A 16417-nucleotide genomic window follows, 5' to 3' on the forward strand; every position below is an offset into this window, starting at 1 on the left:
GTTGGTGGAGCATGTGACTCTTAATCTTGGGGTTTTGAGTTCGTACCCCACATCCTGTGTAGAGAATGCTTAAAAATAAAGTCTTAAATAATAGAACAGAGGGGTACCTGGGTGGCTCAGCTGTTAAGCGTCTGCCTTCGGCTCGGGTCATGATCCCAGCGTCCTGGGATCGAGCCCCGCATCAGGCTCCCCGCTTGGCAGGAAGCCTGCTTTTCCCTCCTACACTCCCCTTGCTTGTGTTCCCTCTCACTGTCTCTGTCAAATAAATAATAAAACCTCAAAAAAAAAAAAAAAGTAATAGCACAGAGATCACCAGGGGTCATTTTTGTTCCCCTGGAGACATTTGGCAATGCCTTAAGACACTTTTGGGTGTCACAAATGGTGGGGAGGGAGATGCTACTGGCGTTTAGTGGGTAGAGGCCAGGGATGTTGTTGAACATCCTACAATGCGCAGCAATCACAACAAAGAATTATCCAGCCCCGGGGCGCCTGGATGGCACAGTCGTTAAGCGTCTGCCTTTGGCTCAGGGCGTGATCCCGGCGTTCCGGGATCGAGCCCCACATCAGGCTCCTCCACTAGGAGCCTGCTTCTTCCTTGCCCACTCCCCCTGCTTGTGTTCCCTCTCTCGCTGGCTGTCTCTCTCTGTCAAATCAATCAATCAATCAATCAATCAATCAATCTTAAAAAAAAAAAAATTATCCAGCCCCAATGTCAGCAGCGCTAAAGCTGAGAAACCCTGCCATAGAATAATTATCAAACACTTCTAAATACTATTGGAAGTCAACATTAGTACAATATTATTAATTAGACTTTAGACTTTCAAAAAGAATTTCCCATTTTCCCACTAACATTCTTTTCATGTTCCAGGACACACATTGTCATTCTTAGTTTCCTCCAGTACATGACATCTTTTAGGTCTTTTCTTGTCTTTCATGACCTTTGATACTTACAGAAAGCAGAATGTCCCTCATTCTGATGTGTTTGTCATGATAGGGTTTGTCTGATATTCTCATGATTTGATTGAGGTTACATGTTATTGGGAAGGATATCACAGAGACAATGTGCCCTTCTCAGTGCATCATTCCAGGTGATCAATGATGTGGCAATGTTTTACTTGTATTAAGGCATCTTTTACTGCATAGCAAATTACCCCACAAATTTAGTGGGTTAACATTTACTATTTCAGTTTCTACAGGTCAGGAATCCAGAAACAGTTTGTTTAGCTGGTGTCAGCGGGAATGGCTATGATCTCACCTGAAGGCTTAACTGGAGCAGGATCTACTGCCAAGCTCCTTCATGTGGTTGCTTGCAGGATTTAGTCGCTAAGGGGATCAGGGACTGAGGAACAGGATTCCTCACTAGCTTTGGCTAGCGGCCTCTCCATGAGGCAGCTGGCTTTCATCAATGAGCAAGTGAGAAAGCAAGACAGCAAGACAGAAGGCACAGTCTCTTTGCAACTTAATCTCAGAAGTGATATCCCATCACTTTTGTCATGTTCTATTTGTTAGAAGCTAGGTCTGGTCTATGCTGAAGAGGAAGGGATTACACAAGGATATGAATTCCAGGACAAGAGGATCATTAGAGACCAGCTTAGAGTCTGTCTCCCACACTTGTGATGTTATTAACTCTGATCACTTGGTTAAGTCAGTATCTAAACTTACTATTTTTCTCTTTGTAACAAACTTACGATTTTCCTCTTCCTCTTTATAAACTTAATATTTTCCTCTTTTTGGGAGATACTTTGAGACTGCAAATATCTTACTTCTGCTTAAACTTTGCCCACCAATTTTCTTTGTCTACAGCAATTAGTACTATGGTGATGCAATGATTTCTTATTTCCCTCTTTCCTTCTACATTTAACTGCAATCCTTTTGTAATAAAGAATTGTCCCTTCTCCCCCATTTATTTATATATCCAATTATTTATTGATACGAGCATGGGCTCAAAGATATTTATTTTACTTTTTGATCATAGTCCAATACTATTATTATTTGGTGGTTTGGGTTGTTCCAAATTTGGCCACTGGGAGCCCTTTCACAGGTTGGCTTCTGTGCCCTTTTTTAAAAAAATTAATTAATTAATTAATTGGACAGAGAGAGACACAGTGAGAGAGGGAACACCAGCAGGGGAAGTGGGAGAGGGAGAAGCAGGAAGCCTGATGCGGGGCTCAATCCCAGGACCCTGGGATCATGACCTGAGCCGAAGGCAGATGCTTAACGACTGAGCCACCCAGGCACCCCTTCTGTGCCCTTTCTACATGCTCTCATCCTTTCTCTTTGAGCACTTCCTACTTCGTGGCACCACAAGATATTCCAGGCTCAGCTTGTATATCCTCTGTCCTAGTTCTGGAACTAATCATTTTTTTAAAAATATTTTATTTATTTATTTGACACAGAGAGACTGCCAGCGAGAGAGGGAACACAGCAGGGGAGTGGGAGAGGAAGAAGCTGGCTCCCAGCAGAGGAGCCTGCTGTGGGGCTCGATCCCATAACGCCGGGATCACGCCCTGAGCCGAAGGCAGACGCTTAACGACTGCGCCACCCAGGCGCCCCTGGAACTAATCATTTCTATAAGGCTTGGTTCCTTTCACTGGGGAATGGTATTTAGAAACCAAGATCTAGGTGCAGGGTATGCCCATTGCTACTGAGGTGTCACTGCTTCTGGTCCAAGTGGATAAAGAAGGAAATATAAGCATACATATCTGCATTTTTACATAGTAAACTAAAAACATGAGTCCATAGTGATGCCTCCAGTTCTAATCCAGTCTCACAGGGTTTATTCTAGCTACCTCATTTCATCCCACATTGTTTTATTTGTAACTTCTTCCTCTAGCAGTGAGAAATCTGGCTCTTGCTATCTACAACATCTACCCATTCATTCAACTGTGTGTGTGTGTGTGTATGATTATATATGTACAAAAGTAGTTCCAGAATTGCTCAATCATAATGCTGTGAGGAATACATTTAACTAGAGCACAGGGTTTGTGTATAATTCTTTTTTGTCTTGAGCCTTACAGTATCTAAAATAGTTTTTCCAAAGTTACTTAGGTTAGCTCCTTTCTTCCCAACCCCTTTTTGGTGTGGTCATGTGATTCACTTGTAATACAGGCAGATTCATTTGACAGCCCGCCTTCCATCTTTCTTCCTACGTCCTGGTTGACATATGCAAAGTCCTTCATCTACCACCACAGTTCTACACAGGGGAGTTCCATCATCACAAAAATCCCTCCATGCTTCCTTTTTACGTAAAAAAAAGCAAAACAAGCAAGTATCAATAAATGAAAAGGAATGAGATAATTTATATGGAAAGGTGAAAAATAAAGCATAAAAAAGCAAGCTACTGGGGTGCCTGGCTGGCCTGGTTGGTGGAGAACGTGGTTTGATCTTGAGGTCATGAGTTCGAGTCCCACACTGGGCATAGACCCTACTTAAAACAAAAAAGCACCGAATAGTATATATTACAGAATGCATAATTATCCCAATTGTATAAAAATTATAGGTTGTATTTTAGGAAATTTCTGGATTTACTCAAATATGTTAAAAATTGCCACTGGTGGAAGGGGTGCTGTCAATAAGAAACTTATTTTTTAACAAAACATTTGGATTGTTTTTACAAGCAGATAGTAGCATGGTCATTTTTTAAAAATAAAAATGAAGTTTCTATAAATGTATTAGAAAAGACCTGACTTCACAAGAGAGAATGGGACAAGAGTTTTACTTTCAGCCTGTACTTTTCTATGCTGATTTGAAATTAACAAGTAACCACCTTGTCAAGGTTGTGGTATTAAAAAAAAATCTTGTTGGGTTTATTTTTAAATAGACAAATATGGGAGGAGACAGCTCTAAGAGGAGGAAGAGCAAGGTATCAGGAAACAGACATTTCTTTTTGTTTTTTTTAAGATTTTATTTATTTATTTGACAGAGAGAGACAGGTCGCGAGAGAGGGAACACAAGCAGGGCGAGTGGGAGAGGAAGAAGCAGGCTCCTAGCGGAGAAGCCTGATGTGGGGCTCAATCCCAGAATGCCGGGATCATGCCCTGAGCCAAAGGCAGACGCTTAACGACTGCGCCACCCAGGCGCCCCAGGAAACAGACATTTCTGACATTAGGAGGGAGCTGAGTCCTAAGGACAGAAGGGAAGCCAAGAGGACAGGTAGGGAGGTGTCTAATGGAGACCAAGGAGAGATCATCCTCCATGAACTACAGGCCAGCAGCACCCTAGGCAACTGGCAAGTCCACTTCCCAAGAAGCTTGGTAGTGAAATGAAGGCAGAAGACTGGGTGGAGCTTAGGGGCAAAGGAAGGAGCAGTAGGCTAGACTTGAACATGTTAATGTACTGCAGGAAATCAGCCAGGTCAATACAATAGAAGGGAAAAGGGATGGGGCAAGTTTCTGGGTGAAGCTCCTGAGAAAGGCTCCAGAATGCAGCTCTGGGGAAAGGCCAACATCAACCCTGGGATCTGTGGCCACGGGAACACAGATGGGGTGTCCTGTCTACTCCTACCTGGGTGAAGGCTGGTGAAAGCTTAAAACACTTTGTTCCGGACATCCTGCTGTTTTAACTGCATTATCTCATTGAGATGTGGTGCCATCACAGTGCTCCTTTTTAGAGTAGGAAACCGAGGATCAAAGAGGCTGGCTTCCCCAAAACCCACCACTAACGACCAAAGTTCAGCCTACGCCACACTGTCTCGCTGTGTCCTCTAGGACTTCAAAAGTCCAGGAACCGTGGATGCTTAACCATGCTTTGGCTCATCTACATTTCACAACATGGCAAGGAAGTAAACACTATCAGTTCCAGTTTGGATAAGGAAACGAAGGCGTAGAGAAGTTAATTACCCTGCTGAGAATCACTATCAGCGGCAGAACTGGGACTCCAACCACAGTCTGTCTGAATCCAGAACCTGTATTCCTAACTACTATATCTACTGTCCTTACCCAGGCACCCCTTGGTCTACTAGGATGACAATAATTCCATGATCTCTTGACCTTCACAGACCCATGGCAAATCCCAGAGCTGTGGGCAGGCTTCCATTCAGGCTCCCAGGCTGCTGGCTTACTCTTTCCTCATCAATCCAGTGGATCCTGAGCTCTTACCGAACAGCTAGGTACTGAGAGTATAGTGACAACCAGATGTCAACCCTCCCCAATTAGATAAGGCCTCACTCAAAGATGACAATGAAGCAACTTCTAAGATTTTATTAACATGAGTTTTTAAAAACAAGCATCCATACCAGTGTGGGGGTGAGGGTGGGAGAGGAGGGGAGGCGAGAGAAAGAGAGGAGAGGAGGCGTGGGCAAGGCAGGGCACGACAGGGGGAAGGAATTCTGCTCTATTGGTAATAAAGCTCCAGGTTCATCCCATCATGGATTTCATCTGAAGTAAAGATGTTAAGAAATTCTCACTGTGGCCTCCATCTCCCCCCCTCTCATCTTGCACAGGTAGGTCAGGGTGGCCTGAGGGCTCCACCCAGGGCCAAGGAAGCCATTTGGAACTGGGTCATTTTGATTTGGAAAGAATCCAAAAAAAAAGTTCATGCTCCCTTTGCACAACAAACTTGCCTGGGTCTCACTCCACCCTGACCTCCTGTCCACACTCAGGTAAAGTTCAGTAATATATATTTTGACCTTAAAGTGTCTTCTAAGCCAAGTCAAAGTATTTCACCAACCACCCTCCTCCCCCAACAAAACAATTATATGGCTCCAATTTTCTAAATGCTTCCCATGTGCTGCATACTAAGTTAAACACTTACGTGCAAAATCTCATACAGACTCCCAGCACTGAACAAAGAGAACCAAGTCTGGTATGTAAACCCTTCCTCAAGAAGTCACACAAAGGATACAGTCCCCCAGAGTCACATGGTCCTTAAAAATCGTGTACCTGTGGGATAGAAACCTTTTAGAAAGAAGTCTAAGGAGTCTTTTCATCCTGGAGGCAAGCTGAGGAAGCTCTGCCTAAGCCTGCAGGGCTCCTGAACCCAAACCTGACATAGTCCTGTCCAGCCCCCAGCTCTACACTGCACTCACCACTTCTTCAGGACGATCTTGTTCCAACGGGTGCCAGTTTGGGCTGCGATCAGCTTCTTAAGGTCCCCGATGGTGTCATCAGTGCTGGGCGCAGACGAGTTAAGGAAAATGGAAGGGAGAGGTAGAACGTGGAAGAGGACATTCCGGGGCTGAATGCACTCTGCCAGGACCCCATCTGCCCCCTCTCCCGGGTTTAACGAAAGTCACCCTACAACAGAGACTGAGTTGCCTGGCTCATGCCAAGCACCCCAGGAACCACTGCCTCTCGGCCGCTGGTGGATACTTGCACTTAACGCGGACCTTCTTACCTAGACGGTCATTGCAAACAACCTCGATCATCCTGTCTGGAGCTACACACGGCGTGGGGTGGAAGGCAGCAGAGTCAGGACTTCAGGGGTCTCCCAGGATCCAAGACCCCGCGTTTGAGTCTTATGTTTACCCCTCAACCTCCCAGATCCGCATCGTTCCGGGCCGCAACTCCCAGACCGCGGACCCAAGGCAGCCGCGCCTCCCCCCTCACGTCGCCTGAAGGCCCCGCCTCAACTCTCGCAGGCGCGCACACCTTTGATGGCCGTGTCCCATCACTTTTCCCCGACTCCAGACCTCTCTACCCGGCCCCTCACCTCGAAACGCCTGGAACCAGCCGACGCCACAACCTCCTCGCTCGAGGCGGAGCCGGGGTCAGAGTGGACTCGAAGAGCCGGAAGCGGAAGTGAACAACCGGAAGTCCCTGTCCCGGCTCCCGGCTCCCCGCTCCACGCCCCTCTGACTTCTTTCCGGTCCCAGGCCGGGATGGGCTTGCGGATTCCAGGCGCGGCTTCGGGGTCCCGAGTTTGGGCAGGGGATTCCCGCCCATCGGTGCGTGGGGCCAAGTTAGGATCCCGGTCTGTGCGTGGCCGGGGAAGGGGCGTGAAAGGAAAGTCAGAGGTGAGGGGCCGGCGCCCATTCCGTTGGAAGCTGTTGGTTGTGGCCCCTTAGATGTGGGGAGATGTCGTCTTGTGTGGGGTTTGGTAGAAACATCAGGGGAGCCTGGGGACGTCCCGTGGTGGGTAGTGACTTCCTGTTTCTGAGCTCGACTAAGCCTCTTAGTTGAGCCTCTTAGCCACAGGGCTGTAGGGAGCCTGGGTCGAGTCGTGCAGTCATCTCGTCTGGCCCCCTAGCTTCATTCAGGGCCGGGCCTTGGAAGCGTTTTGCTCACCCTTCCGCTTTGCCTATCGCTCCTGACCCCCCGGGACACCAGGGCGCAGACGACAGTCAGTAAGCAGGGGAGCCGGCTGATCTCGTCCTGGATCCTCGTACTTATTAGAATAGTTGCACGCCAGCCAGCATCACAGGCAAGTAAACTGGAAACAGCACCAGTGCAAAATCACCCAGGTTTGCGTCTTCAAGGAAGATCGCTGCTGCCCGGCAGGGAGCACCTTGTACCAGATCTCAACCTTGCCTTTCAGTCCCAAAGCAGCCCCTTGACTAGTCTAGTTCTCCAGAGCTGGTGGGACAGGGGGCACCCCTCTCTAAGTTCAACCAAACAGCTGCCAGTGGAACCAGTCAGCTGTTCTTTCTCAGCAGACAGGATTTTCCCAGTTTGGTGAGCCTAAAGGGATTCACTCTGAAAATGAGCCACCTTCCGATTTGCCCAATCCACCTTCTCAAACTGGGATGTGAGATTTGGTGGAAGACATGAGGGGCCATCCTGTGGAAAGGGCAGATGCTCTGTGACCCTTTGGGGGCTGATCTGACTTAAGGGAGCTGGCCCAAGAGGGCCTACCACAAACACTGGGCTCAGGGACCTTCCTGCTCAGAACTTTGACCTGTCATTCCTGAGAGTTCTGAGTGTGCTTGAGAGGGCAGGGAATCTGAATGGAAAACTTACTTAGGTTGGAGACACAGTCTTTGAATTTGCACAGATGAGTGAAAAACCCACCCTCTCCCCTTATTAAACTGTATGATCTCAAGCAAGACAGTTACCCTCTCTGATTCTTATTTTCCTCATCTATGGAAATGGGATTCCCACCCTACGATTATAGTAAGGATTGGTCTCGGACCAGCTTCTGATGGTTCCTTAAGAATTTGCACAAGAACAGATGGGGCAAGACGGGAGGTTGGAAGGTCAAAGGTGAGCTGAGGGGACTGATGTGCCCAAGGAAGTTTGGAAGGAGCACATCATTGCATTCACAGAATTATGGTGTCACACAGGATGTTGGTGGTGGTTACCACTAGATGGTGGAATTGCTGAATCTCCTGTTCCTCTGGCACTTTTTGGTGTTTTCCCAGATTATCTACAATGAACATATATTACTCTTGTAATGGGGGGGGGGAGTAAATGTTACTTTTTTAAAACAAGTTCTAATTTCTCAATGATTTAGAGTTACAGGCTGGGGAGTGGGGATTGGAAAGGAGTAGGGGGTGGGGCTGAAAGAGGATGAGAATAAGTCTGGGATTGTTGGGGGTTTGGGGTCCAATGAGAGGTGGTGGGGATCCACTAGGGGGCTGCCAACCCCAGGTGGGCTAAACCATCCTGAGGTGGGTAGTGGGCAGTGGGAAGTCCCAGGAGTAGGCTGCCACTGCTGCATGGACTCCCTCTACCCTAGATTTAGGTGAGAGAGGGAGAGGCCTCAGGAGATATGACACCTCACTTTAGAGACCCCTCCCCACACCCTGGTAATTAGAATTTGGAGCTTCCCATGAAAGGACTCAGTGAATGCCCCTTGAGGAACAAGGGCAGCCCCATCCCCCTGTCTGAGCAGCAGAAAGTTTGCTGTCAGAGGTGCTGGGGTGGGGAGGAGATAGATGCTTCCCAAGAGGAAGAGTTCTAGGTCACAACCTAAGGAGCAAGCTGGGCAGGCCCTCTCTTCCACCTTGTTTCCTGAGTTTCTGACCCAGAGGAAGGAGTTTATATGTGAGGTTTCCTTTCCCTCCACCCCTGTATGCTGGTGGAACAGGAAATGGTTCTTAGGAACCCCCCTGTAACTGAGCCCCAGGAGCAGGAGCACCTGGGTTTTGCTGAACTTAAAAGCAGTTGCCCCAGGGGTGCAATTTAAACCAAATTTGGCAATTGTATTTATTTTTATTTCTTTTAAAGATTTTATTTTTACTTACTTAAGAGGGAAAGAGTGAGCGTGAGTAAGCAGGAACAGAGAGTTGGGGGCAGAGGGAGAGGGAAAAGCAGAGTCCCTGCTGAGTAGGGAGCTGGATGTGGGGCTCCATCTCCGGACCCTGAGACCATGACCAACCAACTGAGCCACCCAGGTGCTCCCAGATTTGGCAATTTAATTTTTTAAATTAATTAATTAATTAATTTGACAGAAAGAGACAGGCAGAGAGGGAACACAAACAGGGGGAGTGGGATAGGGAGAAGCAGGCTTCCTGCTGAGCAGGGAGCCTGATGTGGGTCTGGATTCCGGACCCCAGGATCATGACCTGAGATGAAGGCAGACACTTAACGACTGAGCTACTCAGGTGCCCCCCAAATTTGGCTCAGTCAGTTAAGCATCTGCCTCTTGGTTTCGGCTCAGGTCACGATCTCAGGTTCGTAAAGATCAAGCTCCGTTTTGAGCTCTCTGTGCTCAGTGCCGAGTCCCCTTGGGATTCTCTCTCTCTCTTTCCCTCTGTCCCTCCTCCTGCTCGCTCTCTCTCAAATAAATAAATTAAATCTTAAAAAAGGAAAGAAAAGAAAAGCAATTGCCCCACCTAGGAATCACCAGGAGGGAAATAGTCTTAGGGGTGGAAGGAATTGTTCAAGAGTTTCCTTCTCCCAACATCTCAGCCTGTCAGCAGGCCTTGGAGATACAGCAGTGACCAAGGCTGACCCACCACCCTAGAATTCAGTCTGATAGAAGAATAAGACAAGTGAAGAGGTCTTCAGTACAGTGCTGTGAGGGCGAAGCCCAAGGCACTGGGAGCAAAGAAGGCATTCCCGGTGCGTGATGGCATAGGCTTTCCAGAAGGAATCAAGACCACGGGGTAGTCTGGTAGAGGGCTACACTGTGGCATCGGATCTGGGCCTGTGGCCCTGACAAGTGACTTGACCTCTGTGGGATTCTTTTGGCCTTTCCACAGTTGCAGGATGGCTGACAAAGCATGAAGCATTTTTTCTGTGTTTTTGTTTGAGGAAAAATATCAAAGGGGTTTGACTGATTAATAAACATTTGGAACTTACATTTTTTAAGGTAATAAGTGCACATGGTAAAAATTCAAGCAGTATGTATGGCAGCATAAAGTGCCCTTGCCTTCAACTACCATTAAAGTTTCCACTTTCTGGAGATAGTTCCTGCATCTTCAAACGTGTGATATGGAGCCTCCCAAGAAAATTATAAAACTTTTCAGACATTAACACATTTCAATAGATATAGAGACTTAGTATTTTCAAGTAACATACAGTATTTTAAGTTATGTCAAAGGGCAGAAACGAATGACTTAGGGTTTTTTGGTGGTTTTGTTTTTTTTTAAGGCTTTTTATTTTTTTAAGGAATCTCTACACCCAGTGTGGGGCTTGAATTCACAACCCTGAGATCAAGAGTCCCATGCTCCACCAACGGAGCCATCCAGGCGCCCTATGAATGTTTTAGTTTTTATACAGGCCTTCATGTATAAAGGGTGAAGCACATAATAAATTGTGCATTTTTTGGAGATATATGTATCTCCAAGGAGATCAAATTATATTCACTGATCTCTACACCTTTTGCTTTTTAAAGCAAACAGTATCCTGAAGATTGTTCGAAACAGCATAGAAAGACCTACCTCATTTTATTTTATTTTATTTTTTAATAATTTGAGATCCTACACCTGGGATTGTTGGGTCCAAGAGAAGCTGCAATCTTATATTGCTAAACTGCCTTCAAAGAGTTTGAATCAATTCTGCCCCTACTGCAAGGTTGAAAGGGTCTGTTTCCTCCCACCAAGGCCACTACAGATATTTTCCAGCTTCTTCATCTTTTTTTTTGGTTTTGTTTTGTTTTTAAAGATTTTATTTATTATTTATTAGAGAGAGAGCATGAGCAGGGGGGAGGGCCAGAAGGAGAGGGAGAAGCAGACTCCCCACTGAGTGGGGAGCCCTATGCAGGGCCTGATTGATTCCAGGACCCTGAGATCATAATCTGAGCCGAAGGCAGTGGCAGCGGCTTAACCAACTGAGCCACCAGGCGCCCCTTCTTCATCTTTTTTAATCTGATAGATGAAAGCCCTGGTGTTTTACTTTTTATTTGTTTATGGATAAGAACAAGCATACAGATGTATTTTTTTAGCTTTATTGAGGTATAGTTGATACACAAAAATCGCGCACATTTAATGTATACATCTTAATGAGTTTTGCATTTCTTTTTAAGACAGTTTTCAGCATCTCCAGTTCCTGCCTCTGTGTGTGTGTGTGTGTACTGAAAACATTTATTGCCGATATACGCTCTTGGGGGTGTGATCTAGCAAAACCTCTAAATTAAACTTCACATGTCCTTTGACCCATCATACCGGTTCCTGGTTTATTTATCCCATAGAAAAAACATGTAAGAGGGACACCTGAGTGGCTTACTTGGTTAAGCGTCTGCCTTCGACTCAGGTCATGATCCCAGGATCCTGGGATCAAGTCATGCATGGAACTCCTTGCTCAGCGGGGAGCCTGCTTCTCCCTCTGCCTGCCACCTCCCCTGCTTGTGCTCTCTCTCTCCTCTGACAAATAAATAAATAAAATGTTTTAAAAACGAAAAAAATGCAAGATATATCTATAGATATATCTATATATATATTTCTATTTATCCAATAGAAAAAACATGTGAGAGGGATACCTATAAAGTATATATAAATGTTTATATATATGTATATATATAAATGCTTAGCTCAAATATTGTTTGGGTAACAAATCTGGGAACGACTTGAATACTCATCAATACAGGAATGTTGAATAAATTTCACTGTTTTTATTGATAATTTTTTAATGAATTGCTAATTTAAAAATGAGTGATGGGGTGCCTTGCTGGCTCAGTCTATGCAGCATGCGACCCTTGATCTTGGGGTTGTGGGTTCCAGCCCTGTGTTGGGCATAGAGATTATTTGAAAATAAAATCTTAAAAAAAAAAATGATATGGGACGCCTGACTGGCTCAGTGGGTAGTGTATGCGACTCTTGATCTCCAAGTTGTAAGTTCAAGACCCAGTTTGGGTGTAGAGATTACTTAAAAATAAAAGCTTTTAAAAGCAAATGGGCGATATATATCTGGTGGGAGTGTCAACTCAGCCTCTAAGGAGAACAATTTGGCTCTACCAAAACGAAAAATTGAACACGCCCTTTGTTAACAAGCTATTTCGGTTCTACAAATTTATTCTTGTTCATAGGCATCAAAAAGCGTTAGTAAGTAAGAAAGTTAGGGCCTCGCTCTCTTAGGACAACCGCTGGTTGACCCCAGACAGCGCTGCTCTTAGGGCGCCTTCCGGGCTGGGTCGGGAGTCTGCAGCCCCGCCCTCCCAACGCTTGGCGCTCTCCGGGCCTGTCACCGCCCCTAGCTCCGCCCCCGGGCTGATCGTCGCCGCCCTTGGCCCCGCCCCACGAGCCTCCTCCCCGCCCTTGGCCCCGCCCCCAGCACAGTCCCAGCCCTTAACCCCGCCCTACGAGCCCTGTCCCGGCCCTTAGCCCCGCCCTCAGCCTCGTCAACCGCCAATCGCTCCGGGCGTCGTCTATCCATCAACGTCCTGGTCTCCCGTCACCGCCCCAGCCGCGCCTTCCGGGCTTGGTCCGAGCCCCAGCCCCGCCCCCAGCCTCGTCTGCGCCCCTAACCCCGCCTCCGGGTCACGTCAGAGCCTCAGCCACGCCTTCCGTGCTCGGGCTTGGTCCCCAGTCCCATCCTCCGCGCTCCATCCTCATCGCCGGCGGGCCTGTCGCCGGGACCGAACCATGTCACCGCAAGAGGAAAGCTGAAACTGTCCTCCCGCCGTCGGAGGTGGCGGCCACCGCCCTGCCGGGACCCCCGCCACCCGCTGGCGCCCCCGTAGCGAGATCCCGAATCCCCTCAGCCGCAAGCGGAAGTGCGTGTCGGTCGGATCATGGCGACTTTGGCAGACCTGCCGGACTCAGTCCTGTTGGAGATCTTCTCCTACCTCCCGGTCCGGGACCGGATCCGCATCTCCAGGTGCGGCCCCGCCCCGCAGGGGTGGGTGGGAAGGTCGGGTCGGGGTGGGACTCACCCTGAGCTGCGGATCCGGTCCCCGCGGGGCCGGGGTTGTTCTAACGGCGGGCCCCCTCCCCCAGGGTTTGTCACCGATGGAAGAGGCTGGTGGACGACCGGTGGCTCTGGCGACATGTCGACCTGACGCTGTACACGGTACGCGGGGCCGACGGGGCGGGCCTGGGCCGGGGTCGGGTGTCTGGGCCGCTAGCCCCACCCCCTCGCTCCCTGGATTTCGAGCTTGGCAGTCCCGGGCGCATTCCCGCACCGTCACTTACCTGAGTTGCTTATATTATCTATTAATGAGTTTTCCTGGAGAAATCATTTTCCAGATTCAACTTAATTTCCAGAATTTATTTCCTGAGTAGTGCAACGGAACCTTTCCCACTTTTTCCCATTTGCATCGTATTTATTTTTGTTGTTTTAGTATGAACTATTGCAAATATCTATAGAAATGTGTAGAGGGTAATATCTGAAACAACTATGTACTCATCACCTTGATTTAACCCATTTTGACCTTTGGTCATTTTTGCTGCAGATTATGTGAACAGACATGCAAAGATTTATGTATACATGTATGCACACAATATTTATGGATATATTCGTTGCATTTTTTGAAACCGTCCTCAGAGGTAACCACTATTAGAAAATGGATTTGTAGTCTTCCGATGACTTTTTTATTTCCTGTATGAGTGCCAAGAAGCAATATAAAGTTTTGTTAATGTGTTTCTCAAATTTAAATAATGGTATTCTATTTAGGTAATTAAATGCTATTTATTGTATATCTACCCACAACTAGCTTTATTCATGCCACATTGCTTTGGAGATTTATTTTAATTGAAACATGTAAATCTAGTTTGTTTCTTTTAACTTGTTAAATATATATACCACAGTTTATCTATTTTTCTGTTGACAGACATTTAGTTATTTCCAGCTTTTTACTATTATAAACAGTATTATAAAGGAGTGTCTCAAACTTGCCTGTGTATATGAATCACCCAAGGATCTTGTTAAAATGCTGATTCTGATTCATTTAACTGGACGGGGCCCCAGATTCTGAATTTCTAGCAACCTCCCAGGTTTTATGCTATGCACAAATTTTACACTCTGCAGTTTCTTTTTTTCTTTTTAAAGGTAAAATGTGCCTATATTAAGTTACATTTTGTTTGTTTTCTAGTAATTAACTTTCCAGGGTTTATTTTTGCAGCTTTCACCATTACCAGGTTGTGATGATGGTGATGATGGTTTTTTAACATAGGTGTAACTTACTCTAGGCAGTTCTAGCCTTTTTCAGCTTGTTTTGTGTTGCTTATTTCGACTGGCAGTGGTCATTAAGAAAGGGATAAAATGCTGGTGAGTCGCTTTGCTTTCTTACTTACTCCAGATTATGAGAATCCGCTCTTGTGCTAAAGACAGATCTATTCTGATCTTCTCTTTTCCCCTCATGGCTTTTGCTCAAACCAGAAATCAAAATGAATGGGTTATATTGTGTTGTTGCTCCTGGGGAGGTGCAGGGTCAGATGAACCTGGCAGGGGAGGGGCAGAAGCCCAGGGGAGCTCTGGAGCCCCACTGGGGCTTTTTTGTCTCCAGGCAGGCAGGGGCCTTGGAATGTTCTCCATATCTCTCACCCTGTCACCCCCATCTCTGGCTCTTACAGATGCGGCCTAAAGTCATGTGGCACCTCCTTCGCCGGTACATGGCATCCCGGCTCCATTCCCTGCGGATGGGTGGCTACCTGTTCTCAGGCTCCCAGGCCCCCCAGTTGTCCCCCGCCTTGATGAGGGCCCTGGGCCAGAAGTGCCCCAACCTGAAGCGCCTCTGCCTGCACGTGGCCGACCTGAGCATGGTGCCCATCACCAGCCTGCCCTGCACCCTGAGGACCCTGGAGCTGCACAGCTGTGAGATCTCCATGGCCTGGCTCCTCAAGGAGCAGGACCCCACCGTGCTGCCCTTGCTGGAGTGCATTGTGCTGGACCGTGTCCCTGCCTTCCGAGACGAGCACCTGCAGGGCCTGACACGCTTTCGCGCCCTGCGGTCATTGGTGCTTGGTGGCACCTACCGCGTGACAGAGACAGGGCTGGATGCGGGCCTCCAGGAGCTGAGCTACCTGCAGAGGCTGGAGGTGCTAGGTTGCACCCTCTCGGCCGACAGCACCCTCCTGGCCATCAGCCGCCACCTCCGAGATGTGCGGAAGATCCGGCTGACCGTGAGGGGCCTTTCTGCCCCTGGCCTGTCGGTCTTGGAGGGCATGCCCGCCCTGGAGAGTCTGTGCTTGCTAGGTCCTCTCATCACCCCAGAAATGCCTTCCCCGGCTGAAATCCTCTCCTCCTGCCTTGCCATGCCCAAGCTCAGGGTCCTTGAGCTGCAGGGGCTAGGGTGGGAGGGTCAGGAGGCTGAGAGGATTCTGTGTAGGGGGCTGCCCCACTGTATGGTCATCGTCAGGGCCTGCCCTAAAGAGTCCATGGACTGGTGGATGTGACCACCACCCATCCATCTTAGCTTTCCTTGGGGAGCACCACACCCTCTGAACGGCACTTGCAGAGGGCCTGTAGTCAGGCTGACAGGACCTGAAAGTCACGGGTAGAGAGAACTGAGGCCTTGGGGCCTCCAGACAATTGGAATCCCTGTTTGCCAGTTCTTTGGCCTCCGTGACATCAGCCAGCCTCCTGGAGGGCCTGTCCCCACATCTGGAAATGGGGAAGATCATAGCTACCTCATGGTTATATTGCAAAGCCTTAACTCTTTACCAGCCCTGGGCCGAAAAGGTCCTTGATGAAGGGTTGTTCTCAGGAACAGGATGGATGCAGAAGGGTGGGGTTAGGAGTTAGGGGGACCTGAGAGGCCAAGGCCCCTTAGGAGGCCTGGAAAGACTGTCTATGCATGTGCACCCACACAGCGACACACCAGTGATAGACCTACTTGCACACGAGGGACATGATGAGAAAGCCAAGTAAGACTTAGGCTTTGATGATCAAAAGTGTTAATGAAGGTTCTAAGTTGTATTTTCTGTACTTGGTATTCTGTATTTTCCAAATTTTCCACAATATATATTATTTTGCTATTAAAGAAAAATAATTTTTTTTTTTTCAAAAAAGCATTTGGTTTCTTATTCAACAAGCATTTCTTGAGTGCCCGCTCTATCACAGGCTGTGTTCTAAAGTCCTGGGGCCGCAGCAGTGAACAAAGCAAGCCCTGAGTAGAAGGCAGGGCCATCAACAGGTGAACGCATTGATGGAATAGTTTT

At 47.7% G+C, this 16417-nt stretch overlaps 2 protein-coding genes and 1 long non-coding RNA gene across 4 annotated transcripts; 2 read left to right on the top strand and 1 right to left on the bottom strand.

The window, feature by feature from the left end:
* Positions 1 to 5185: 5185 nt before the first annotated feature.
* Positions 5186 to 6768, bottom strand: UBL5 (ubiquitin like 5). The gene is made up of 5 exons (XM_008708100.2): positions 6649 to 6768; positions 6309 to 6375; positions 6026 to 6109; positions 5842 to 5879; positions 5186 to 5375 (listed from the first exon to the last, which is right to left on the bottom strand). The coding sequence occupies exons 2-5, from the start codon at positions 6362 to 6364 to the stop codon at positions 5332 to 5334; spliced, it is 222 nt and encodes a 73-aa protein (XP_008706322.1). The 5' UTR covers positions 6365 to 6375; positions 6649 to 6768; the 3' UTR covers positions 5186 to 5331.
* On the top strand, positions 5307 to 5683 carry LOC121102549. Its single transcript, XR_005834632.1, has 2 exons — positions 5307 to 5444; positions 5606 to 5683. It is a non-coding gene; the product is annotated as an uncharacterized LOC121102549 (long non-coding RNA).
* A 6042-nt stretch (positions 6769 to 12810) lies between the features above and the next one.
* FBXL12 (F-box and leucine rich repeat protein 12) lies at positions 12811 to 16267 on the top strand. 2 transcript variants are annotated; one of them, XM_040629379.1, is made up of 3 exons: positions 12811 to 13136; positions 13256 to 13328; positions 14831 to 16267. In XM_040629379.1, the coding sequence occupies exons 1-3, from the start codon at positions 13051 to 13053 to the stop codon at positions 15650 to 15652; spliced, it is 981 nt and encodes a 326-aa protein (XP_040485313.1). In that variant the 5' UTR covers positions 12811 to 13050; the 3' UTR covers positions 15653 to 16267. The 2 variants fall into 2 exon arrangements, with proteins under 2 accessions (XP_040485313.1, XP_040485314.1); XM_040629380.1 differs by lacking the exon at positions 13256 to 13328.
* Positions 16268 to 16417: the final 150 nt, after the last annotated feature.

This window comes from Ursus maritimus, unplaced genomic scaffold (genome assembly GCF_017311325.1).
Source record: "Ursus maritimus isolate PB19 unplaced genomic scaffold, ASM1731132v1 scaffold_14, whole genome shotgun sequence".
NCBI classification, from domain to species: Eukaryota; Metazoa; Chordata; class Mammalia; order Carnivora; family Ursidae; genus Ursus; species Ursus maritimus.

Coding starts and splice junctions, on each gene's coding strand:
- UBL5 (XM_008708100.2), bottom strand. CDS start 6,364: ATGATCGAGGTTGTTTGCAATGACCGTCTAGGTAAGAAGGTCCGCGTT. Junction 5,880..6,025: donor AAGATCGTCCTGAAGAAGTG/GTGAGTGCAGTG, acceptor TCTATCCCACAG/GTACACGATTTTTAAGGACC. Junction 5,376..5,841: donor CCATGTGACTCTGGGGGACT/GTATCCTTTGTG, acceptor TCTTTACTTCAG/ATGAAATCCATGATGGGATG.
- FBXL12 (XM_040629379.1), top strand. CDS start 13,051: ATGGCGACTTTGGCAGACCTGCCGGACTCAGTCCTGTTGGAGATCTTC. Junction 13,137..13,255: donor GACCGGATCCGCATCTCCAG/GTGCGGCCCCGC, acceptor CCCCTCCCCCAG/GGTTTGTCACCGATGGAAGA. Junction 13,329..14,830: donor TCGACCTGACGCTGTACACG/GTACGCGGGGCC, acceptor TGGCTCTTACAG/ATGCGGCCTAAAGTCATGTG.